The 24,593-nt window shown below is 47.1% G+C and overlaps 2 protein-coding genes across 5 annotated transcripts in view; one reads left to right on the forward strand and one right to left on the reverse strand.

Annotated features, from left to right (window-relative positions):
* Positions 1–1,106: 1,106 nt before the first annotated feature.
* LOC142041035 (serum paraoxonase/arylesterase 2) lies at positions 1,107–21,057 on the reverse strand. Of its 4 annotated transcripts, XR_012653347.1 has the most exons (11): positions 20,937–21,057; positions 16,714–16,784; positions 12,074–12,129; positions 10,995–11,160; positions 9,721–9,847; positions 8,716–8,916; positions 7,971–8,052; positions 7,309–7,437; positions 6,196–6,364; positions 4,531–5,360; positions 1,107–3,827 (listed from the first exon to the last, which is right to left on the reverse strand). XR_012653347.1 is itself a non-coding variant. In XM_075049579.1 (10 exons), the coding sequence occupies exons 1-9, from the start codon at positions 21,008–21,010 to the stop codon at positions 6,206–6,208; spliced, it is 1,065 nt and encodes a 354-aa protein (XP_074905680.1). In that variant the 5' UTR covers positions 21,011–21,057; the 3' UTR covers positions 1,107–4,657; positions 6,196–6,205. The 4 variants fall into 4 exon arrangements, 3 of the variants coding, with proteins under 3 accessions (XP_074905680.1, XP_074905669.1, XP_074905659.1); XM_075049579.1 differs by having other exon boundaries at positions 1,107–4,657; XM_075049568.1 differs by having other exon boundaries at positions 1,107–5,360.
* Positions 19,608–24,593, forward strand: part of ASB4 (ankyrin repeat and SOCS box containing 4) — a 34,748-nt gene continuing 29,762 nt past the window's right edge. Inside the window, exon 1 of the mRNA XM_075049545.1 lies at positions 19,608–20,136. The gene's annotated coding sequence lies outside the window, so the exon portion shown is untranslated. The remainder of the gene's footprint in view (positions 20,137–24,593) is intronic.

The raw sequence follows: 24,593 nt of genomic DNA on the forward strand, positions 1-24,593 counted from the left end.
TTCTTTGGAAAGTTTGGACTGTGTTAAGAACGAGCTGTAGGGTTTGTGAAACCTGGTCTGTTGAGCTAGGCAGATTTCTTCTTCCAGAGCAAGGAGAAGTGAGGAGGGCTTGCAGCTCATGAGGTCAGGTCCAACCCGCATAACCCAGGAGCCTGAGCCTCCTGCTGGGTTTCCAGTGGGAGCTTTGTCACTGACACCAGTGGAAGCGGTTTCGGGCCCCGGTGGAGAAGCATCTGAAGGAAAGGGGGATCCCAGGGCACCAGACATAAGGAGTAACCAGCCCATTTGGAAGTGGGGAGTGCACAGTGAACCTCTTCTGACTCTATACTTTCCCGTACACATTTACTGTCCAAACAACTGCTTTCGTATTTTCCAGTCACGTTGCAATGGTAACTCGCTGGTCACTGACAAGTGTTAGACATATTGCTAGAAGACCAGGCAGCTAAAAGACTAAAATGCACTGTGCTCACTGTAAAAATTGGCTTCTTACATTGTTTCTTTTTATATGGTTAAAGAGGTGGTTGCGCTTCAGGTTTTTTCCTTTTCTTTTTTTTAAAGAGGTCAAATGTATATGAAGTGCATGTTATCCTGAACTTTTTGTTTGTACATCTTGGTGTCTGATCATCTGCATGAAAGACACAGTAGTGCCATGTCTGAGCTTGTTCTCTTGTGCTTGGTTGATATAAACTTCTCTAGATTGTTGAGTTTTCCCCAAAATAGCTTTCATTAATATTTAGTTATTGGGAGACATCAAAACAAAACATCATGGTGGCCCTTTGTTTTCTTATTCTTAAGTTTAAATACAAACAACAAAGCCTTGTGGTTTAAAGTTAATTTGTTAGTGTAAATAAATTTCTTGCCAATGAGTATTATTGTTGTTAGACAACGAATGCAATAAAATGAGAAATCCTGAATCTTTATTAGAATTTGTATCGAGTCCTCACTTTCCTGCCCATGTGTTGGTGTCGTGGTTTAACCCCAGCCAGCAACTAAGCACCACGCAGCCGCTCACTCACTCCCCCCCCATCCAGTGGGATGGGGGAGAAAATCAGGAAAAAGAAGTAAAACTCGTGGGTTGAGATAAAAACAATTTAATAGAACAGAAAAGAAGAAACTAATAATGATAACACTAATAAAATGACAACAGTAGTAATAAAAGGATTGGAATGTACAAATGATTCGCAGGGCAATTGCTCACCACCCACCAACCAACACCCAGCCAGTCCCCAAGCGGTGATTCCCCACCCCCACTTCCCAGTTCCTAAACTAGATGGGACGTCCCATGGTATGGAATACACCGTTGGCCAGTTTGGGTCAGGTGCCCTCACTGTGTCCTGTGCCAACTTCTTGTGCCCCTCCAGCTTTCTTGCTGGCTGGGCATGACAAGCTGAAAAATCCTTGACTTTAGACTAAACACTACTGAGCAACAACTGAAAACATCAGTGTTACCAACATTCTTCACATATTGAACTCAAAACATAGCACTGTACCAGCTACTAGGAAGACAGTTAACTCTATCCCAGCTGAAACCAGGACAGTTGGTCATTCCAGAAGAAATAATAAATGGTGAGCACGACTGGACAGCTGTTGCTGCATGGGTCAGACTTGGGGCGGGGGGGGCAGGGTGGAGACATGGACCTTGCCCTGCTTGTTCTTTCCTTCCTTCTGCTCAGTGCTGAAGATTATTTTAATCCAGCTCTTGGCCAAATTGGCATGATTCACAGGCCTCTGAGTGAATCTTGTTTGCAATCTGTAATTATGTAAAAAGATGTAAAAAAAAAAAAAAAGAGCAGGGAAAGAGAATGGCCTTTTTTCTTCATATGCAGATGAAATGTAGCATGCAGTCTTTTGCTGCAGGTTGATGTAAAATCGACCGCCTTCATGCTAATGCTGGTCAATGTTTGTCTGTTTAAAAGACCTGGATTAGTTTTGGTATATAAAAATGTTCTACCGTTTTACATTCAAGCATAGGTTAGTTATAATAGGCATTTTATACAGTCAAAGTACTGCAGTTCTGCTGAACGTGTTTAATATGTCTTTTTATTTATTTGATTTTAGTAAAGTATTAAATTAGGGAAAAGCATTGGGCACAGACTGTCCAATTTGTGTAGTCATTTCAGTGGATTTACATCTGGCAGAATCTAGGCCAAATACTCTGCACTTAATCTGTCTAACCCAGTCTGTGTTTCCCAGTGGCTGAATCATAAATCTTACTTTCTGCTAATGTGGCTACCACCTGCAAGAAGACAAAAGAATCCTCAATCTATAAAATTATTATCTTAATTAAAACAGGTATATTAAGAGGCTGTAAGTCCACGACTGACACGTAAGATATGTCTGCTCAGCAGCTTCTTAAGCCTGGAGCCTCCTATGCATATGTCCTTGTTGCTTGTGCACGTTGTGCAGCTTGGTTTCTGAAATGCCCAGAACTGCTCCAGACTCTACAGCTTGTAAAAGATGATGGGTTATGTCCTCCGCTGGGTCACAAGCCCAGATTTTCCCTGTGCACGTTACCTTGTAATTGGCAGGCCAGGCTTGAGGTGCGTCTTCCTGCACTGCTGTTTCTGCACTGAGGCTGCCAGCGAGTTTTACCAAGTGGCGATTTCAGGCTGAGGGACAGAAGCTGCACCCCAGCATTGCTTTTGCTGCAAAACGTGTTCTTGCTGCTTCTGTCTTGCCCAGCACCGCTTTAATGCACGGTGGCCCAGCTTCCATTCCCACTTCCGCGCTGTGAGGCTGGGACACCCTTAGAGGATGTTGGCAATGAGCTTCCAACCCTCCTCGCCTCAGGTTAAAATTCAAAATTTTGCTATTGGTAATAGCAGGTACTAAGTCCTACCTGCGAGCTCTCTCCTCTCAAATGCTTTAGGAAAAGATAAGGCCCGTCACTTGCACATGCTTCTGTCTGCGGGCAGACTGCTGGGAAAACCTTCAGTGCAGGAATAATTAAAGAGGAAAAAAAAAAGCCAGTGATGGGTGAACACGTTCTTTATTTTCTGAAAGGCCAAAACCAGCAAAAAGGTAGAAGTTTGACAAGATGTAACAACATGTAGATCTGCTCATTTGAAGACGTTCTAAGCTACTGGAAAACATGAAATTACTGTTTCAATGGGTTACTTCTACCACTGCTGAGGGAACTGCTGGCTCTTACAGTTCTACAACCACAGAGTAAATCCACGACCCGCAGAGTGACTGTTCAGTATTTCGGCTGTGTTACTGCCACTGCTGCAAAACGCTAACTCTTCAGAAGATGGCACTTAATTGACTTGAGAACAAGTAGTGGCACAAGCCCAGAATAATTATTTTAAAATGCTAGTGCAGGACATTGATCGCTAATCACGAACAAGTTAATAGCCCAACCTCACCATATTGTGAGAACTTCCTTCAGAGCAGTTTTTTCTGCTTGGGCTCTGGGAACAACATCTGTTCCTCAAGGCTGAAAATGGATTACAGGTTCCTGTAGGAAAGCACAACACTTCCCAGGGAAACCGCAAATGTCCTGCAGGGAGAGAAGTTGCTAAGGAAGGAGCAGCAAAGCCAGAGTTACGGTAAATTACATTCTCGAGTGCTTGGTGCGGTCAGCTGATGCCAAAGGCAAGTCCAGCAAAGGGATGAGACAAAAGCCGCCCTCGTTCAGGGCCGGCTCTGCTCTGTGGAAGGACTGTCTGCACGCCGTGGTTGGCAAAAGACTGGAAACGGTGATCCGAACAGACAAGTCCCTGTCACCAAAGCCTTCACAGGCAGACGGTAAATCCTGGGCAGCGCTCAAGTCCTCACATCAAGTGGGCATTTTGGAGAGGAGCTATGAACACAGTTTGTGCACAGACCTGCCAATGCAGGGCCATGCCCAAGAGACAAGGTCAGTTAGCCCCATGGTTAACCCTGAAGCTCAAGTCTCCCCCTCTAGTCATCGCAAGCCCCCTGCAGCACGTGCTATTTGTATACAAAACATCACAAATACCAGCAACCGCTATTGCTACGCGGGGCTGAAAGAGTCGCCTGGCACGGCAGCAATGGGCAGCTGCTGGCGTCGGGAAGGGCGCAGCAACCGAGCCGACGTGCCACTGGCTCAGTTCTTAAATCTTGCGCAACTTCTTGCGCCCAGGGACGTGCCTTACACCGCGGTGTCTGTGCCAGCGAGCCGGTGGCAGCGCGGGGGCTCGGGGTGGAGCAGACGCTCTCCGGGGACGGGAGGTGGTGTGGTAAGACCCCCGGTCCACTGCAGCTGTGCAGAGGAGGGGGGATGGCACCGTCCCTCCCGTACAGCAACGCAGCCACGAGCCCTGGCACCGACTCCTTGCTCTGCTTGGAGCTGTCCCTTTCCCGCGGGAAGGAGCAGTAACTCCTTTATACCAGCGGATGAAAGCCATTAGGCTTGTTTCGTTTAGAAAGGAAAGGCGCAGGAGCCAAGAGGTGTCAGCACACACATCTGCTGTTCAGGGCCACTGCTCACCCAAACCTGAGCCCGCAGTAACGCCTCATCTCAGCCAGAACAGCAAAAGCCAAAGACAGACGAAGGTTTGCACATACTCTGGTTCCTGTCTCGGTGTTCAGGCTGCTGCGGAGCAGGTTATTTGCTCTCTCGTAGGCAGAAGCACTCCTGTGTTTTCAAAGTACTGGACTTCCCACGTACTCTCCAGATTAGAGGGGGCCATGGCTGGTGGTGAAGCAGATTGCCGGAGGGAACAGCAAAGCCAGAATAGCAATTAGCACCCAGGGACTGGCTCTTTCTTCACGAGCAGCCTGCCTTTTTTCTCCATGCAACAGTGGAAGAGCAGCAGCGAGGAAACGCTACCGCATCAGCTGAAGGACGCAGAGGGGATGGTGGCTGCCGGGCAGGTCTGCCCGGTGTCACCCCTTGGAGGGGCAGCCAAGCTGCTGAGAAGTGCCAGCGCAGGCAGGTGCAGGCAGCACAGCGGCAACCCTGGCAGGGGAGCCGCCACCGATAGCACCGAGCCTTTAGCTTGGGTGTCAGCATCTCTCACAAAACCGGAGCGGTGATCAGAGGTGATCGCAAGACAAAAAGAGCAGCGGGAGCTGCTCTGCGGGTAAGGACGTCTACACTAATGAAAGAAGAGCTCATTCCACGGGCAGGAAACCAAGTGGTGGTTCAAACGGGGACTTCTGCCAGACTGGCGCCTTGCTGTGCACGCTGGGAAGCACAAAACTAATTTCCAGCTTCAAAGGACACTCAATTCAGTTGATTGCAAGTGATCGCTAACACCATTCTAAAAACACCAGCTGATGGAAACCTGGATAGGTCTTTTCGCAGGGCACAACGTTATCAGTTACTGCCGCTGGATAAATGTGACGTGGGTGCCTGCTGCACAGAAGCACCAGGGGAATCGGCTCCGTACAGACTGGAAGTTAAGCACAGAACATGCGTGACCAATGCCCGGGGGTAGTCACTGTGGCAAAGCACCCAGAAATGCTCCTGGCAAAGCACCCAGAAATGCTCCCTTTGCTGTGAGAGACAACAATAATTGCTAATGCACTTTTCATTGAAGGTGCTCGGGAGTTGTTTCCCACTCTTTAAGAAAAAAAAAAAAAGGCTTTTTTAAACTCCCTTTGGAAGAATCAGTAAGAAACCACTCCAAAGTGATGCCCTCCTCTTTTCTCAGTAGGATTAGGAGAAATTTATGAAACTGAAGTAACATTAAGAAAAGGGGAAGAGGGAAGAAATGAGACTGAAATAACATTTACTCTCCTTCCAGTTATTTCAGAAGTATTAGGGAAAGCCAGCAGGAAGGTTCAGAAAAAGAATGCTTAGCACAGTCCCTGGTAAAGCCCAGGTGTCAGTGAAAAGAAAGCACACCACACTGGTAGTTAGCAATTCTCATTTACAAAATCAGTTTTCTCTGGGAAAAACAAACAAACAAACAAACAACAGAAATCCAGTCACAACAGATATTTCAATGTCTGACAGTTTAGTCGTTTGTAATCTGAATTTGAACTTCAAGGCTACCCTTTGTTACTGACATGGGGTCCTCCCCGTTACACAAATAAACTAATTTCTCCCCTTCAATTCCATTTCCTTTACTATTGCGTAAAACTCTCATTTTGGAGAGGAAGGTGAAAATACATTTCCATGACTCTTGTTAACCTTTATTGGAACAGTCTTGTTATTAGCAAATCTAGCAGAAACTTAAGTGAGTTCCCAAGGAATTAAATCCTTTCCACTGCAGCAGATCTTACCCGCGATGAGCTATAGCTCACAGTAGAGAGCTCTGTGGAAGACTGTGCCGATGAGCAGCTTTCCCTCGTAGACGGATGCCACCGAGCTTCCCTGCAGCACAGAGCCGTTGTCGGCATAGACGCGTGTCACCGCAGGCTCCTCCGAGAGGATGTTCTGGATGCGCAGGACCTGCCGGAGGAGGGGGATACATCTGAAATGGCTGCGGGTGAAAATCCTCCACGGATGGAGGAAACATCAGTATGTTAACTTAAACAAATTAGACAGGTTGATCAGCTGCTGGTAACTGCAACTAAGTGATTCCTGTGACAGGGCCACAAATTCTGCTTCAGTGAAGTATGGTCCATGAAGACTAATTATGTTTTCAGTGGTTGTGCAACAGAGACTCCACCCCAGTAAGTAAGGCAGTCATCTCCAGCACTAGGAATGTGCAGGTTTTTTCCAGCCTAGGAGTTACTTAATATCTTCTTATTTTCAGGCTTTTTCCAGACCGAGTAAACAACTGCCTAGTATTATAAATCTACTGCTATTGAACATGGTAATTTTGAAAAGTGTCTTATGGAGAGCTTCAGACAAGGCTGAAATCAAACACCAACCAGCCACCTGCACTCGCAGCCACTAGCGTGCTGATGCCAGCACTCCATTGATTTCAGAAGGAAAGCAGAATTACAGTGTCACCTACTGATGAACCACACTTGCACAGATAAATCATTCCAGTGCGAATGTTTCTGGTCATGCTTTGCACTCAATTATTTTTTGTTTGGCAAAGAGGCGCCGGTTCAGTAATTAACACAGTTCATCAAAATCTGATTGTGTGGCCACAGCTGCACCGAAAGCAGCCTGAGGAGTCCAGAACCACTGAGCTACTGGGTGGAAATTATTCAGTTGTCTCCTGAGGATCTGAATAGGTGTTTGTTAGTGAGTATACACTGTTCAGGCTTTCCACTTGAGAACAGAAGCTATAAGCTGGAAGCCAGCTTGGTCTTTGCTTTCACAAAGGCTGGCCAGGCACTTCTCTATGTAATGCAGGGTTAAGTTACACCAGGGTGATTTGAACAGAGCAACTTTCTGGCACAGACATAGCCAAGAGACCAGTGACGTCTCCCAAAAGGCACCTCAGAGGCAGGCAGATTTTCAGGATCGTTGTAGAACAGCTTCATGCCATTGGGATGACATCCTATCCAGATGTCTCCAGTGTGAGGGTCAATAGACAAGTTATCGACCAGAGTGTCCAGCTGCAGCGTCTATCCAACGCAGAGTTAAAAAAAGAAAAAGAGAGAAGTTAAAGCTATTGGAAGTCCTGGAAGCAAACTATAACATAACCAACAGACTTGTCCAAGACTCTCATCTGACATAACTTAGACTGATTTTATAAGAAATATTTTCTCCCCCGCTGCTGTTTTTCTTTTCCCCCATTATGCTTCATCCCCTCCTCTGTGCTGTGAGAAACCTGCTTGCTGCTCCGAGCTTCTCCCATCAGCTCATTCACACCCACGCTTGCAGTGATTACTTCAGTGCTTTGTGGTCTGACCCACACCGACTGCGGCAGACTTTCCCCGCGGCTCTACAGCACGCCCGAGGATCCCTCTCTGGTCGCTGGTGTGAGGGTGGAAGACCTGAAGCTCTGTAATGGGGCGCACAGCACCTCTGCAAACCCACAGCAGGAGCCAGCCAGACCAGAACTTCACACGTGATCAGGTGGAAGTCTCAAGCATTCATGGGGACTAATCCGTCCAAAATTCACACATGCCTCTTTTATGGAACAGCAGTACCTTACCTTCACATGAGTTAAATTCCAGTTAGCATGTTTTTCCATAACATGGACGTTATGATCAAATACATCTGCAACATAGATGTACCTTCAAAAGAAAGCAGCTCTTAGCAATGTGAATGAGTAAGCAGACACCAAAAGCAGCCAGTTCCTCCTCTGCAAGCCCAGCTCTTCCCGTGAGGAATGCCAGTTCACAGTTCTTTCTTACACAGCAATAGACATTGCAAGCAGGTCACAGGGCACTGAATTGAAGCCAACCTGCTGAGACGCTAATGTAGCTTCACACCGTGCCAGTTCTTCCATTACGACACTGAAGCAGGCCTTGGACCATGAGATCCACAAATACGCTTTTTTTTTCATTTAAGTTCACCAGTCTACACCACAGGACTGGTTAATTCAGTCATACAGACTTTAAGACTGTAGAGCATTCCCTGCTTGCAGAAATCCTGCCCCGTTAATCCTTGCAAGCAATATACACAAGCTTCTGTATCGGCTGGTTAAAATGCAGCAACCTTTGATCTTATTGCATATAAACTACCACGCAAAGCAGCAAACATCACCTCTAATTAAAGACCAAGACACATGACTTTTCTGTTCTACAAACCCTCCACATCGCTTACATTGTACAGGTAGCACCTTGCCTTAAATGAGCCCGTTCAGACACTTGACCATAGAGGTACCACGTGTACAAATTAGGATTTCAGGATTGTTTTGTGTGATGGAACAAAATCTAAGGCAAGGAGAAACTTACTTTCTGTCAGGTGAAATGTTAATTCCATTGGCTGAATAAAACCCAGCTGCTACTTCTTTAACTTCTTTTGGACTGTAGTAAACAACATTGGACCAAGTTAAACCCAAGAACATCTCCAAGAACATCAAGATGAAGTCGGAGAAGTAGTGGTCATTGGTAGCATAGAAGCTGTCTGGTCCCATAGCTACTATATCATTCACACTATAAAAAGTAAAAAGAGAAAGGGAGAAAAATAAATAAAAGAATGAAATGAGAGGTATGAAGGAGCATTGTAGGACTGCCCAGAATCCAGCCAGGATGCGGTCATCCCATAGACATAAAGGGTCTGCAACTACAGATGGTACTTCAGATAGACACAAAGTTCTTTACATCCTTTTTACTTCTACTTTCTTTTACACAAGCCAGGACTGGGCAGTGCTGAGACCTGAACAGGACCATAGCACATCAGCTAGAGATCTGGCTACCTGTCCCTAAGTCCATGGAAATTTTTCTCTCTTTTGTTTACATTCAACTGGAAACCAGGCAGGAGCTGTGACAACTTTATCTGTCAGGCTCTGTTTATCTTACAATCATTTTGCAGTAGGACAGACCAAGAAAATTGTGTATGTAACAAACAACAAAAAAAGAAAAAGCTAAAAGTATGTTTATTTTTGCAGTGTAGCAAATTCAGAATAATAGAATATCTGAAGATTCATATGTGTAATGACCTGAGAGTGGGTTACATGAGAGAAGGAGAAATGGATGCCAAGCTAATTCACTAGCATCAATCACAGTGGCGCTTAAGACTGATTTTAGTGACACAACTATTAAAAATCTCATTTACAGAAGAGATTGGAGAAACACAGTTTTTGATTACACAGATAAGTAGTAAATAACAGAAACAGGAAAGCTGGTTAAAGAGAAAATATCTCTTATTAATAATACCCTAAAACCAAAATCATCCTACTTTGGATTTTACCAAAGCAGCCTCTTATTCTGGGGGAAGATGGTATTTGGCTTCAATACCTTGTCAGAAGTTCATGACGAAAGGTTTTCAGGTGTACAAGAGAACTGTCATCTTCTACAAATTTAAACAATTCTACTGTGGTCTTCTGATGGGGATGGTTCACAACAAAGAGGTACACGGTGTCATCTTAAAAAAAGAAATGGAAACAGCTGAATTCTCTGCAACAGTCTGTATGGCTACGCACCCACAGCTCTGAAGCAGCCTCTAGTACAGAGCGCATGTCAGGTTTGGTGCATTTGTCTCACAGCTCTTCAGAGGCAGAAGGACAAGTACGAAAGTAATGTAGGATGCCACTGCAACTGGATCCAGATCTCCAGCTACTCTTGTCCCAGGCTCGCTCTACAGGGAACTGCTGTGTAAACTACATTTTTGCTATTTCTACCAAGGAAGAAAGAAATCATGGCTTCATCCTTGTGCCCAAGCCACTGGGGTTTGCAATCTGGCTGCAGTGGCTGGTTCAATGAAATAGCCACAGTCAGCTGGGAAGGAGGGCTTGTAGCCCAGCCAGTTTGGGCTCTTTGGTTTATTTACTACATCCCCTGAGAGAGCTGAAGGAGCATCCTTCTCCTGTACTCTGTGTAAGGAAGGCTGCAGTCCTTCTGCCCAGCCCTTCTGATGAGACCCTAAACTAGCCACCACCGACTTCTCCAAAATTAAAGGGTGACTGTATGGGGACGCAGGTCAAGCTGCAGCAATGGTTCTCTTTCTCTTAGTATTCACAGTCTTCTAATTGCCCTGCTAAAATCCCCAGTGAACGGACAGTGAGAAAGAGAGGAAGGAGAGTACAAAGGGTATTTTATTGGTAGTCAGACCATGTTGTAGGAGAACATAGCTTGGCCACAGAGTTTCAGAGATTTTAGTAATTTACAAAGATTTTATAATTTACTGTTTAGCACAGAAGTCTCCATTCTGGTTACTACCAGTCAGTGAAGCATGTGACTCCTCAAAAACCTTGACCCCAAGGTGAGACAGATGAAAATTAGTAAAATAAACTTTGTGTGGTTTTCAACTCCTCAAACTTTTCCCATGTTTTCTTTCCTTTCAATATATAGGACATCTTTCTGTCTCAGACAGCCTGAGATGATGTGCAAAGGTGTTTGCTTTAGCAGCTGACATTTAGAAAAGAGCCCAACAAAGATAAAAAGCCCAAAACCCTTTTTTCTCTCCCAGCAAGTGCAGGCTATTGGGGGTGCAATGCAAGGATGAAAAGGGATTTCTGTTTGTGCTCTTTAGGCTGAGATTTGCCACCACCTCGAGTTAAAGATCTCTTTACCTCTGTCTATATAGGTGCTGATTCCATGAGGGTTAAACGACGCCATATCAAACCCTCGGCTGATTCTCAGTTCCACTGCTCTGGGATTGTCTTCATTCAAATCCATCAAAAATATTTCACCTGGCTTGTCTGGTGCAAAGCTCTTTATTCCTGGATATTTCAAGCCCTGTAAAATCAAAACGTAAGAAAATCATTCCTGGATAAAAGGTAAAGGGAAGCATCACAGGGCTGAAAACGCTGGAGCCTTGTTCGGACTGGCAAGCGCGCATCAGGATGTCCTTCAGCCCGCCGTGCCGTGATGGAGGTAGAGGGACCAGTCGGCTCTGCTCTCCCTGGCAAGTCCTTGATGGCAGTGCAGAGGGAGCAAGCTGCGTGGAGGGCACGGGGAGCCGTGCCCAAGGCACCACTGCCACCCGCTGCAGCCACCACCCCGGTGGGTGCTCTCCGTATGTCAAACCACTCTGCGAACAGCCAGGCTGGGGGGACAAACTGGAAGTACAGCACCACCGACTGCATCCAACGCCGTAAAGCCACGGGGAACAGCAGCTGTGCGACAGCTCACCATTTCTGGCATGAATTTTGCAACGTTATCATTCCCTGGGTGTCCCTGGAGCACGTAGATGGAAACATCAGCTTTTGCTTTAGAAAATAATTGCTAGCTATCCTGACTGCGAAAAAAAGCTTGAAAACCTATGTCCAAAAGGCTATTAAAAAATCGGGAAAAACAAAACACACAAAATCTGATTTGTTTTTAAAGGCAGGGAATTAACGCACCTTCTTAACAAGGGAGAGGTTTGATATTTCAAGGAAGCAGCATGAAAGAAATTCAAGGTTACATGGGCAGATAAGCCAGCGCAATAGGATACATGTGTCAGACCCACCACCACCATTTCAGTGTCAAGAAGTGCACTTGCTCAAGCAGAAGGAAACGCTGGCTAAGCCAACACAAGTCTGAGCCATTCCTACGGAGCCAGTCAGCCTTGTAGAAAAAAACACCCCAGCCTGCGGTTTTCACCTATGGCTTCTGTAGATAAGGAAGCAGGCAAGCCCCTGCACGGGGAGGAGGTGTGGGCACTTACGGAGCTGATGAAAGCCAGTCCATTGGGAAGTATGTCAATGTCTTCTGAACCAGTTTCTGCAAGACAGAGATAAACAGGGTTTTTCAGATGACATTAAGTATTTCCCATCGAAAAACCCCCTTTTTAGTACAATTCCAGCTCTCATGAATGTCCCTTTCTGATATGGCTGCACAAGAAACGAAGTTAGCGGAAAAGTCTCATCGCATTAAAAGTGGTAGCAGAAGGCAGCAGCATACCAGGTTAGGAAAGAGTACTGGGGTTCACCTCTTTCTGGGGGCTTAGGGGTGCCCCGTGGTGGCTGGGCAGTCTCCCACCCAGCTCCGTGTGCCCCACGGTAGCGCAGAATGAATCACCCGCTTTTGACGCTAATGTTCTGCAGCAAGCAATTAGTGCAGACGATGAGGTTTTCAGGGCAGGGCCGTATCCATCACTCAGCCCACGCCTGGATAAGGCAGCTCTGGGAATTGTGCACACCAATTCTCCTAGTCGAGCTGAGACACTTCGCTAAGATGGATTGCCAAATATTTAGTTAAAGCTCTCAAGTGACAGAGAACCTACTATATCTTTAACAGCTAAGGGCTTTAATAGTTAGACCACACTTTTAACTGCAGGTAATCATTTCCAATATTGCCAGTTCCTGTAGTTCCTGTACTATTTTTCCCTGCTAGGAAAATAAAATTAAATTAAATAAAAGCCCTTTAGTAAGAATACTACAGCAATTTTAGGCTTTGATCAAGCACTCTCCATAGAGCTTTTAGTAGGATGCTGAAGCACGTTTGCCATCCCAAATTTTCACTACTCCCCTGAGAAGCCTCCCCTCTCTTCTCCAAATCACCAGCACAAACAGCATTCCCCACAAGCCACTTTCCAGACAGTGGCTGGATTAAACTACCAGGGAGCATTTGCTTGAAGGAGAAAATTCTTCTGCAGGTTTTCTTTAACATAGCCACCAACACAAAGGTTTTCCACCCAGCTTGTCCCATCTCTCCGTACCCCTTCCTGCTTGGCCATCGACTACCCGTGTGACCCTACATGGGTCATACTGTCCCTGGCACCTCGGCAGCTCCTCCTGAGGAAGGACCTGCAAATTCCAGCTGGATTTATTGATTGCTTTTATGTAACTCCTATTTATCCCGCCACTAATTTGGCCGGACTGTAATTTATCCTGGGGCCGCCAAACAGCCCTTGTGGGGAGGAACAAGATCTGCAAGTGGCATGACTTCTCCCAGAGGGACAGGGGACAGGGACAGCCCCTCCTCAGCCTCAGCAAGCTCCTGCTCCACCCCTGCCTTCTGAAAAGCAAAAGGTCTGAAGATACATTTTGGAGGGACCCAGCCCCGTTATCCCACCTCCTGGGTTTTGGCTCTGAATTTCAACTGGACTCAGGCGGGAGGCAGACATCTGCACTGATGTTCCCAGAGACATTTACAGCCTCACTAAAATTTATTAAATTTAGCATTTACTAAAATTTTGAATTTGGGTTTTTTTCAGCTCAGCTCATGCTCTGGTTTAAACAACAAGCTCCTTTTTTTTGCCCCAGCTTTTGGTCTTTCCAAGTCTGGGTTCATTTATAAGATTGGGTTAGCAGCAATTCCTCACTTCCCGGGATTGCTGCAAAGAAAGCAACATAAATAAATGCTGAGAGGCTCAATTACCATGGTGATGTGAGCTGGACAGACAGCTTTTACTGGCAGAGCATGCTGGTGAGTGAATAAACAGAGATATAATCATTTATAGCTACTGAATGAGTGAGGCTGCCAAGCAGAAAGATGAGCAGGCTAATTGGGAGCTGATAATTAAAAAGTACAAGTTTCTGGTGGAAGGAGCATAACAAAAGCCCTGCACCCAAATACTTCAAAAGAAACTGCCCAGCAAAGCACATTTTGGCCACTTCTCAGCCAGGTCCTGGTGCATGTGGAAGAGAGTGAGCGCAGTCGGAAGAGGAGCGAAATGCTGATACAGCATGATCTGGCTGAGCCGGCACTGCCGAGGCAGCAAGGAGGGGATGGAGACACACAGTCGGCTGCAGGGAAGCTCCTGGGCTCTTCTGCAGGCCCCATTTTGGGAAGGTTCTGGGCTGTTGTCGCAGGCGCCCTATGGGACAGGAGAGTTAGGAGCTGATTTATTAGGTATCAGTTAGCTCCACTATATTGCTTAATTGTATCACTAAGCCCAGCTTGTCCGTGGGATTATCTGAATAGGTAGCATTTAAGAAAAAATTAAAGATACTGAGAAAAATTACTGCCTACCCTAGAAATGTTATTCTTTTTTAATCTATTTTATCTTAGTATGATGTATTCCGCAGGTGCATCTAACAAAAAACCCACCTGGATTTCATGTCCAAGATTCAAGTATTTCTAGCAATTTCTATAGTACCTTCTTGAACTTTAGAAATTAGTTCAGGACATGTGGTTAGTTTATTATTAACCAGTAACACAAGTAGACACTCATGTAATTCAGAAGATACTGTTTCTTCTACAACTATAGCCTTTTCTACACATCTGTGAATGAGGTTTAAGACAAGCTGCAGTTTTTTATAGGTTTGTTCAATGTTTGTGCTTACATTGCACAATATTTGAAAAACAGACTAGATCAAGGTCTTAAAAAAAAGAGAGAGACACAAAGGATGTAATTGTGCAGAAAGAAAAGGGTCCACTAGAGAATTGTTCCATTTACTCTGGGTTTGCATCCTTTACTATGGATGCATTGCTTTTAACATAATTACAATAAGCTGTACCAGATGCCTGTTCTTCCAATGGACAGAATGGATAGTTTAAGATAATTTTGTTCTGAGCTGATCCAGCTCATTACCTGTGTCCCATTTAAGAGGCCAGAAGGACTATTTTAAGTATTAAAATAAAGACAGACTGTTTATTCAACTTTCTCACAGCATTTTAAAGGAAGAAGGCCTAGGAGGACCAAGATGTCAATGTAGAAAGATATCCTTACACAGTCACCCACAGGAGCATCCTTACAGATCTGAGTACAGCAAAAGCCCTGGTTTGAATAGTGCTACGTAGGCAGCATCTAGAAGTTAGAGCTCCCTGAGTAATAAAACTGCCCCCCCAGTCATATTAAGTGAATTTTGGAAGATGTTTCCAGGAACATACCAACTTTTAAATTTGCGCCAATCCTTTGTTATTTCTACTCTTGCCCAGCAGACCTGCTGAGTTAGGTTTTGGCCATTTAATTTTTCTAAAGAGCAGCAAATGACAGAGCGAAGCCAAGGCAAGGTGCAGAGCTCCATGTGAAGGGATGGTGTTACAGGAGCCCACCGACAAGCAGAAATGAAGCTCTGTAAATTGATCTGCTGCCACCTCCGAGCAGAGCCAGGTTCTCAGAATTCACCCAATCTCCATCTAAATGTCAGGCACCAAAAATGTGATATTGTTTGGAAATTAAACACAACTGTGTTTAGGATTTCCTGCTTTCCTTCTTTCCTCAACAGAGCAATCATGTTGCAAGAAGTCCTGTAAAGATTGCAATAGTGATATGCTTAAAAGAATTACTCAGAAATGATTTTTATACGAATCGCCATCAAGCAAGTGTTATTCAGAGTAAATTACAGCGCAATCTAGAAGACCTGGAAAGTTTTTTCAAATGCAATTTCTTCTGCATGTAACCCCAGGCAAAGGAACTCTGCACATGCTCATTCATGACAGTAATTTGACTTTACAAAGATGTTTGATTCCTGACATAAGGACGAAGCAGGATTTATGAAATCAACACAGTGACTCAGCAAGCTCAAAGGCAAGGCTCTTAAAGCTCATCCAATGACTTTTTACACATGCAAAATCCAGGCAAATTCCAAGAGAATTCAAGACATTTCTGAAAATACTAAGGAGGAAAAAAACCCCAGCCATTAAGCCTTTATTAAGTTTAAAAATTATAAACTGGGGGAAAGGGAGACACAAAAAAGTGATCAATTTTAAAGCTATTCATTTTATACTCTGGTTATCCTTAAGGGAGAGAAAAAACAAGACAGAAACATTGCTGTGTGCTAAACACATGACCCCAAGTGCAAAGTCAACATTTCAGCCGCTCTGTTCAACCTCTTCGCAAACCGGACTAAGATGACAAATATGACCCCTGGCTCTTTGAAACCACACAGCTGAATTGTGCAACTGCACCGAGCTCCTGCCTGCCGTTCGCACGGCGCGGTACCAGCCCACTTCTAAATCTCCACAAAACGAGGTGCTAAGGCAGGCTGTCCCGGCTGGCATTTCGCAGGTGGGCTGCCCTCAGCCGCTCCTTCACCACATGCCTGTGGTCTTCTCCCAAGGCTTCCACCCTTGCAACACCTCCACCTGCAGGTACCCTCCTGAAGAGCCAGCACACCCTCATCTAAAAGCCAATTTCCTAAGAAGTGGCTTAGCAAAGGAGAAGTGTTTACAAGGTACTCGATTTCAAGAAAAGGAACAGAAACACTAAACAGCAAAGGCAAAAAGTATTACAAGAAACTAGCTAGTTTTTCTGTGTAATTTTCTTCCTGCAGTTTCTCCCTACCTCAAAGTCCAAGTAACAAATGAAAGTCAAATTAGCACTTTGTTTTCAGGATGAGGCTTGGAAGCTGGCTTTAAGAAGCAATTGCAAAACAAGGCTGGACAAAAGAAATGCACTCAGTTATTTTGAACACGTACCGATCCCTTTAATGAGCCGGCAGTTCGGAAGGGTTACTGGGGCTATTTCCCGTGAAGCATTGAGTCTGTTCCTGCAAGAGGAAAGAGCAGGGTTAACAGCACACAGCCAGTTTTAAAACAGGTAACATTCCTAGCGTAGTTTTATGTTAGTTTTATTGTCTGCCATATCGCACCAACAAATCAGCTGTAAAATACTGAATAAGCAAAACCCAGAACTGACAACAGCAATTGCTCCAAATCACTGCGATGGTTACACACGGCCAGGGATTAAGTGATTCTCCTGCCCCGAATAACTTCAGGAACTTGACTTTGTTCATGAGCTTCAGGAACAAGCTTTTATGACCCACCACAGCTCAAATGATAAAATAATGCAGCCACACTTTCTTCAGTAAAAGCTGGTTTCAGCCACCTAAATATAGTAGCACCCCACAGTTAGAACCAGCATTTCAGATGAGGAGAGGGCGACATTCTACCCCAACCCACTGGCTATTTTTGGTGACCAGGCCACCAGCGGTTGCACTTTCTTCATTTCTTAGTCCACAGTCAAAGGCAGTGGTAGTGTCGTTGCAAGGCAGGACTACCTGTTTCCCAACAACAGGCAGGACTTGGTAGTACCATTATCAGCAATCACCCTGTCCCTTCCTCTTCTCTCCTGGCACCCACCAAGAGCATTATCCTTCAGCAGTGCTTATTTCATTCCTGAATGCCCACAAAATTCAATCTCTGGCTCCTGCTTTACTGGACAAGTAGATAGAGACAAGTAACTACACGAGTTCCTATTTCTCCATCCCCTCCATTCCAAGTTGTCTACACATCTTTATGAAAGGCACATCACTAGCAGGACTGCTGTGTTTGACCATGCTGATCTGCAGTGCCATAAGAAAATCTTTTGTGTTTATATGTAAATATGTTGAGCTAGTGTACTAGAATATTTCTTCCTTCCTTTTTTTCCCAAAAGAAAGCATTTGAACTAACATAGTTACTCCTTTGCATGCCTATCATACACACATGTTGAGGCTGTACTTGCTCCAACCACGGGAAATTCTGAATGCAAAGATCCCATAGCAAAACCTAGCCATGTTTGTGTTATAGTTTTAAGCATAAACATAAATTAAACAGTAGTATCAGTCTGTGGTATGAAAAATATGCGATAGAGCTGAGCACCGTATGGTATGTCAGTCCTGCATTTTTTTAAATCATGTAATTATGAATTGTAAATTGCTTCAGTGCCGTATCATTGACACGGGTTGTTAACATAAGGCCAGAAAAAAAGAAGAAAAGGGGTAAAAAGGCCAGAGGACAGCAAGGGAAAGGAGCCAAGTTACACTCTCCCAAGCCCTCTCCCTTAGCTCAGGAGTCCTGACAGAGAATTACACTGGCTTCCAGCCCACATGCAGCACAGGACGGATATCAGCTCGCCCCTCGCCCCCGCGGCATCCCTGCACAGCCAAACCCACCGGTCCCCCAGGGCGGCTCAGGGCGATCATGCCCAGAATTTGCACTGCTGCATGCTTGAGGCTTTTCCCTTTCCTAGTTGCACCAGCTTTTCCTGGGCAGACTGCAAGCCACCCAGCACCAAAAGCACAGCAGGAACTCAGCCAGCAGCCAACGAGAGATGATGATATCCCGACAGCATTCCCAGGGAAACACTTCATGGGCTGGAATGAGAGTAATTCAAAAGGACGCTGGTCACAAGCCTGCAGCATATATAGAGGCTTTTCCAAAACGTGTCAGTTTATCTAGCTCAGCCAGCCTTAGCTACTAAGCCAGATGGCCTAGATAACTAACGGGCCATACTAAAAACACAGCAGACCCGCAACTAAAAACACAGGGATGCAACTTCAAAAAAAGCAGGAATTTTGCTACTTGGTGCAAGCCCAGGGCACGGCACCTTTTCCCACCTGGTCCCTCTTTCCAGTTTCAGTCCTCTACCCGCTGTCCCACTAGCATTCCCCTTCCTTCAGCAGCAACCTGTTGCATGTTCAAAGACTTTCCTCTTTCAGTTTTCCTCTTCTCTAGACTAACCAGTCCCGGATCTTTGGTTTGGTTTTTGTTTTGTTTTGTTTTGTTTTCCTGACAGGACTAAAAATCACCTCTTATTTTTGGTTTTGCTCTCAATTCTTTTCAAACTGTCAGCATCCTTCTGGAAGCATGCTGCTGTTGTGAACATAGTATGGAAGCTGAGCGCTCTATCAGTACAGAGTGCTATGAAATGGTAACATTTTGTGTGTGTATATAAATATATATATATGAACAATAATATCATTAGCATATTGTTCTGAGGAAAACAGTAACATAGTATAATTCACATTCAAGTTTTACAAATTAGCTCAGACCTTCCTCAGAGAAGAATTAGCAATTTAAAATGTCAGTAGGGGGACCAGTGTAATTTCAATTGGTAACACACAAGAACTTCACCTGTTTTCTGCTGCACAAGCCCTATTCAAGCCCATTTGGTAGCTATCGACAGTGTGATAGATGCATAAATAAACCTGACTGAAGAAGAACTATGTTTGTAAGAGATGTGTAATAATTCTTCAAGCCTTATCTTTTAAGTATTTCATGGATTCTTATGTCATACTATCTAGACACAACATACCAAACTCAGAAGGAACAGCAAAAAGTATTTGCCGGATTCCTGCCTTCTGGGTGGGAGACGTGTAACAGAGAGGCCTGGCAAGAGTTACTAAATGATTTTAGAGTACTTTGTTATCTGAAGTTGTGTGTTTTCAAGCTCTGGAACCGTCCTAAGACTGCTGCTATGCTGCAGCTTGCTGAAAACGCAGCACACAGGAAAAACCCACAGAGAGCTACAGAGACAGAGGGGGGATCCTGTTTCTATCAGGAGATTCTGCTTTACCGGATTCCCAATATTGCATTTATTCATTCGATTTGGAGGGGATGTGGGGTCCCCTGCTCTTCTCAGTGCTTTGAAACAGCTCACCCCACTAAAGCCCAGGAGCGTTTTCCAGTGCTGCCATCCCAGGTTGTGCAACTCCAGGGCAGGAAGGTCCTGTTACCACCATGGTTATCACTAATGCTTGCAGTGGATTCACTGCAATGTGCAAACACCAGCTATGCGAAGTACCTGGGTCCAGGGAGTACAGCCTTCCTTCTTTAATTAGCTACAATTACTATCTACCCAAAGATCAATTAGCTGGATGTTGTTGCTTTGAAGTCAGGCATTTGGAGTCCTTGTGGACATGAGCAAAATTATAATGACGTAGCTGCCTTGCAACACAGTAATTCACCATTGCTTTTCTGGCCTGAAACAACAGTTACGTGTTTAGTAGCTTTCAGGACAGAAGCTGCCGTAACGCCCAGCGTTCACATTCACACCTCATGATATGAGGTGCATGATAGGGAGCATGATACGTCTGGGTGTTTTAGCTCACAGCCGGTGAGGTCCCAACTTCTGATCACGTAAGTCCGTGCTCCTTCAGAGGAAACCTTATGTACACAAGGGCTGTTGTTATCCAGAGGTCAGCTTCGGTAGAAAATAACGCAAGTTTCTGGCAATCCGATTTCCACTTACTGTTTGGCCAGTCGGCAGGGGGAGATGAGGTAAATTCGCAGATATCGGTTTTGGCATATCCCCATTAACTGTAGCCTCTGCAAAACCAGGGGTACCAGACCCCTGCCCCAGGGCACCCTCTCCCTTTGGCCCCCTTGGCCCCAGCATCTTCCTGGGGAGGATTTCACATCCTCCTTAGTGCAAACGGCATTTCCGCCGGACAAATGCTCCTGAAGTTAGTTTGTGCCTGACGGAGGATTAGAAGGGCACCGTTGAGCAAGCCAGTGCCCGGTTTTTTCTCTGGGGGTGCCCGGTTCCCTCGATAGCGATGATGGTAGCAGTGATGGTGATGCCGACGGTGCCGACGATTAACCCTTCCCCTTCGGCCGCAGCCGTGCCTGCGCAAGGGCGGCTGTTGGCTGAACTTAGTCCCCGCAAAGGAGCTGGAGTGCCCCCACGCTCGGAGCGCCGAGGCTCGCCCCCGCCGCCCCCTGCCCGCCTCGGCCCCCGGCGGCCACCGGCTGCCGTCCCCCCCCGCGGGGTGGGCTCAGCCCCAGCCCGCACCGCCGGCACCGGGGCCCGCAGCTCCGAGACCCCGCGGCCCATCCCGCCCCGGGGTGCCCGGTATCCCCCGGCTGCCCACCCCCCCGGGATCCCCCGGACGGCTCCGCGCCCCCCGTCCCCGGCCCGCGGTGGCGGGGCGGCTCACCGAAAGGCCATCAGCCGCTCCGCCGCCAAGGCTGCCGCTATCCCGACGAGAGCCACCGCCAGCAGCTTCCCCATGGCCGCTCCCCGCGCCGCGCTCCCCGCTCCCGGCTCCGCCGCCTCCCGTCCCGTCCCGTCCCGTCCCGCCCCGCCGCGCCGCCCCGGGCCGCCCCCGGGCCACGGCGGTGCACGCACCGCCGGCAGCTCTCCCCCCCCGCCCACCCCTCCGCCCCCAGCGGAGCGGAGCGGCCCGGCCCGCCCCCACCGACGGCGGGGAACGGGTGGGCGACCCTGCCACGGCGGCTCCGTCAGCCCGCTGCCCCCCGCCAGCAAGTGGCGGGGCCGGCGGCGGGGCGGGGGGGAGAGCGGCAGAAGCAGGAGGCAGAGCTGGTGCCGCGCTGCAGGCTCCGTGTTACAGCACCCGCGTGAAAGGCAGGTGGACTACGTTCCAGAGTCCGTTATTAAAAAAATTACCTGTTGTGTAAAAATACGCGCGTTTGTTAGACAAAGACTGCGTGATGCAGAATGTACAAGTACTCCACGTACATCTCTATGCTGAGATACACGTGCTGATATGTGTGCGCTAATAACCAAAGTTCCCCCCCCAAATGACGCTTGCTCTCACTGCCACGCTCCCACCAACAGCTTTCCTCTCTGTGCGGGAGAAGGGCTACAGAACCCACCTGCAGGGCTCCAGGGTTCCTCCATCCACCAATCTGCTTTTGCACCAGCTGCAGCATTGGCCTCCCTGTGCTTTCTGCTTTTTGGGGGAACATGCTTTGGCAGGTCGATGCCCTCCCTCAGCAGTTATCTTTCCCTTTTCTGCACAGTCAATGCCCTCACCTGCAAGGCTCACATTCCTTTGCATTTTTCTGAAAGGTTGAAAAATCAACTCGGGAGAAGAGACCCATCCCCAACTTGCTACATCTTCCTTTCAGGTAGTTGTAGAGAGCGATAAGGTCTCTCCTCAGCCTCCTCTTCTCCAGACTAAACAGCCCCAGCTCCCTCAGCCGCTCCTCATAAGACTTGTGCTCCAGGCCCCTCACCAACTTGGTTGCTCTTCTCTGGACACGCTGCAGCACCTCCATGTCTTTCCTGTAGTGAGGAGCCCAAAACTGAACACAGCACTCGAGGTGCGGCCTCACCAGTGCCCAGTACAGGGGAACACTCACCTCCCTGCTCCTGCTGGCCACACTATTTCTGATACAGGCCAGGATGCCGTTGGCCTTCTTGGCCACCTGGGCACACTGCTGGCTCATATTCAGCCGGCTGTCAACCAGCACCCCCAGGTCTTTCTCTGCCAGGCAGCTTTCCAGCCACTCTTCCCCAAGCCTGTAGCGCTGCATGGGGTTGTTGTGACCCAAGTGCAGGACCCGGCACTTGGCCTTGTTGAACCTCATACAACTGGCCTCAGCCCATCGATCCAGCCTGTCCAGATCCCTCTGTCGAGCCTTCCTACCCTCAAGCAGATCGACCCTCCCTCCCAACTTGGTGCTGTCTGCAAAATTGCTGAGGGTGCACTTGATCCCCTTGTCCAGATCATTGATAAAGATATTAAACAGAACTGGCCCCAATACTGAGCCCTGGGGAACACCACTTGTGACTGGCCGCCAGCAGGATTTAACTCCATTCACCACAACTCTTTGAGGCCCGGCCATGCAGCCAGCTTTTTACCCAGCAAAAAGTATGTCCGTCCAAGCCATGAGCAGCCAGTTTTTCCAGGAGAATGCTGTGGGAAATGGTGTCAAAGGCTTCACTAAAGTCCAGGTAGATAACATCCACAGCCTTTCCCTCATCCACTAAGCGGGTAACCTTGTCATAGAAGGAGATCAGGTTGGTCAAGCAGGACCTGCCCTTCATGAACCCAGGCTGACTGGGCCTGATCACCTGGTTGTCCGGTATGTACCATGTGATGGCACTCAGGATGATCTGCTCCATAACCTTCCCCGGCACCAAGGTCAGACTGACAGGCCTGTAGTTGCCCACATCCTCCTTCCAGCCCTTCTTGTAGATGGGTGTCACATTTGCTAACTTCCAGCCAACTGGGACCTCCCTGGTTAGCCAGGACTGCTGATAAATGATTGAAAGTGGCTTGGTGAGCACTTCTGCCAGCTCCCTCAGTACCCTTGGGTAGATCCCCTCTGGTCCTACAGACCTGTGTGTGTCTAAGTGGTGTAGCAGGTTGCTAACCATTTCCCTTTGGATTATGGGGGCTTTATTCTGCTCCCCATCCCTGTCTTCCAGCTCAAGGGGCTGGGTGCCCAGCAAACAAATGGTCTTACTATTAAAGACTGAGGCAAGGAAGTCATTAAGTACCTCAGCCTTTGTTGCTCTTTCCCCCTGCATCCAATAAGGATTCTCCTTAGCCCTCCTTTTGTGGCTAATGTATTTACAGAAACATTTTTTATTGTCTTTTACGGCAGTAGCCAGATTAAGTTCTAGCTAGGCTTTGGCCCTTCTAATTATCTCCTTGTACAACCTCATCCTTATAGTCCTCCTAAGTTGCCTGCCCCTTCTTCCAAAGGTCATAAACTCTCTTTTTTTTCCCTGAGTTCCAGCCAAAGCTCTCTGTTCAGCCAGGCCGGTCTTCTTCCCCACTGGCTCGTCTTTCGGCACAAGGGGACGGCCTGCTGCTGTGCCTTTAAGATTTCCTTCTTCAGGTATGTCCAGCCTTCCTGGACCCCTCTGCCCTTCAGGACTGCCTCCCAAGGGACTCTGTCAACCAGGCCCCCAAACAGGCCAAAGTCTGCCCTCCAGACGTTCAAGGTAGCAGTTCTTCTAACCCCCCTCCTTCTCCAAAAACTATCACTTCCTGATTGCTGTGCCCAATACGGCCTCCATCACATCACCCACAAGTCCTTCTCTGTTCACGAACAACAGGTACAGCGGGGCACCTTCCCTAGCTGGCTCACTCACCAGCTGTGTCAGGAAGTTTTCTTCCACACACTCCAGGAACCTCCTAGACTGTTTCCTCTCTGCTGTATTGTATTTCCAGCAGACATCTGGTAAGTTGAAGTCCCCTGCAAGAACAAGGGCTGGTGATTGCAAGACTTCTCCCAGCTGCTTACAGAATATTTCATCTGCCTCTTCATCCTGGTTCAGTGGTCTGTAACAGACTCCCACCACGATTATCTGCCTTGTTGGCCTTCCTCCTGATTCTTAGCCATAAACACTGAACCCTATCATCACCATCATTAAGCTCTAGACAATCAAAACACTCCCTAACATACAGGCCTACCCCACCGCCTCTCCTTCCTTGCCTATCCCTTCTGAAGAGTTTATAGACATCCATTGCAGCACTGTGGTTGCACAAGTCATCCCACCATGTTTCGGTGATGGCAACTGCATCATCCTGCTGCACAATGGCTTCTAGCTCCTCCTGTTTGTTGCCCATGCTGCATGCATTGGTGTAGATGCACTTCCGTTGGGCTATTGATCGCACCACCTTTTGTCGGGGGGGGAGAAGCCCTGACTCCTACATGATCATTCTCAGGCACTTCCATGGTTTCTAACACATCAATAATCCTTGCATCTTAGCTGCTGCATGGATCTCCATCCCCTACCTCCACTGAAACAGCAGATCAAAGGACCTCGCTAGCACACTGTCCCTCAAACATTGGTGTGCTGCTCCCAGGCTTATCTCTAGCGAGCCTGGTTTTAT

Source organism: Buteo buteo, chromosome 2 (assembly GCF_964188355.1).
Source record: "Buteo buteo chromosome 2, bButBut1.hap1.1, whole genome shotgun sequence".
NCBI classification, from domain to species: Eukaryota; Metazoa; Chordata; class Aves; order Accipitriformes; family Accipitridae; genus Buteo; species Buteo buteo.

What these genes read in the sequence shown, in the direction of transcription:
- LOC142041035 (XM_075049579.1), bottom strand. Translation starts at nt 21,010, where the DNA reads ATGGGGAAGCTGCTGGCGGTGGCTCTCGTCGGGATAGCGGCAGCCTTG. An exon ending in GACTGGCTTTCATCAGCTCC is followed by an intron (nt 11,161 to 12,073) that starts GTAAGTGCCCAC and finishes TTGATTTTACAG; the next exon opens with GGCTTGAAATATCCAGGAAT. An exon ending in GGAATTTAACTCATGTGAAG is followed by an intron (nt 7,438 to 7,970) that starts GTAAGGTACTGC and finishes TGCGTTGGATAG; the next exon opens with ACGCTGCAGCTGGACACTCT.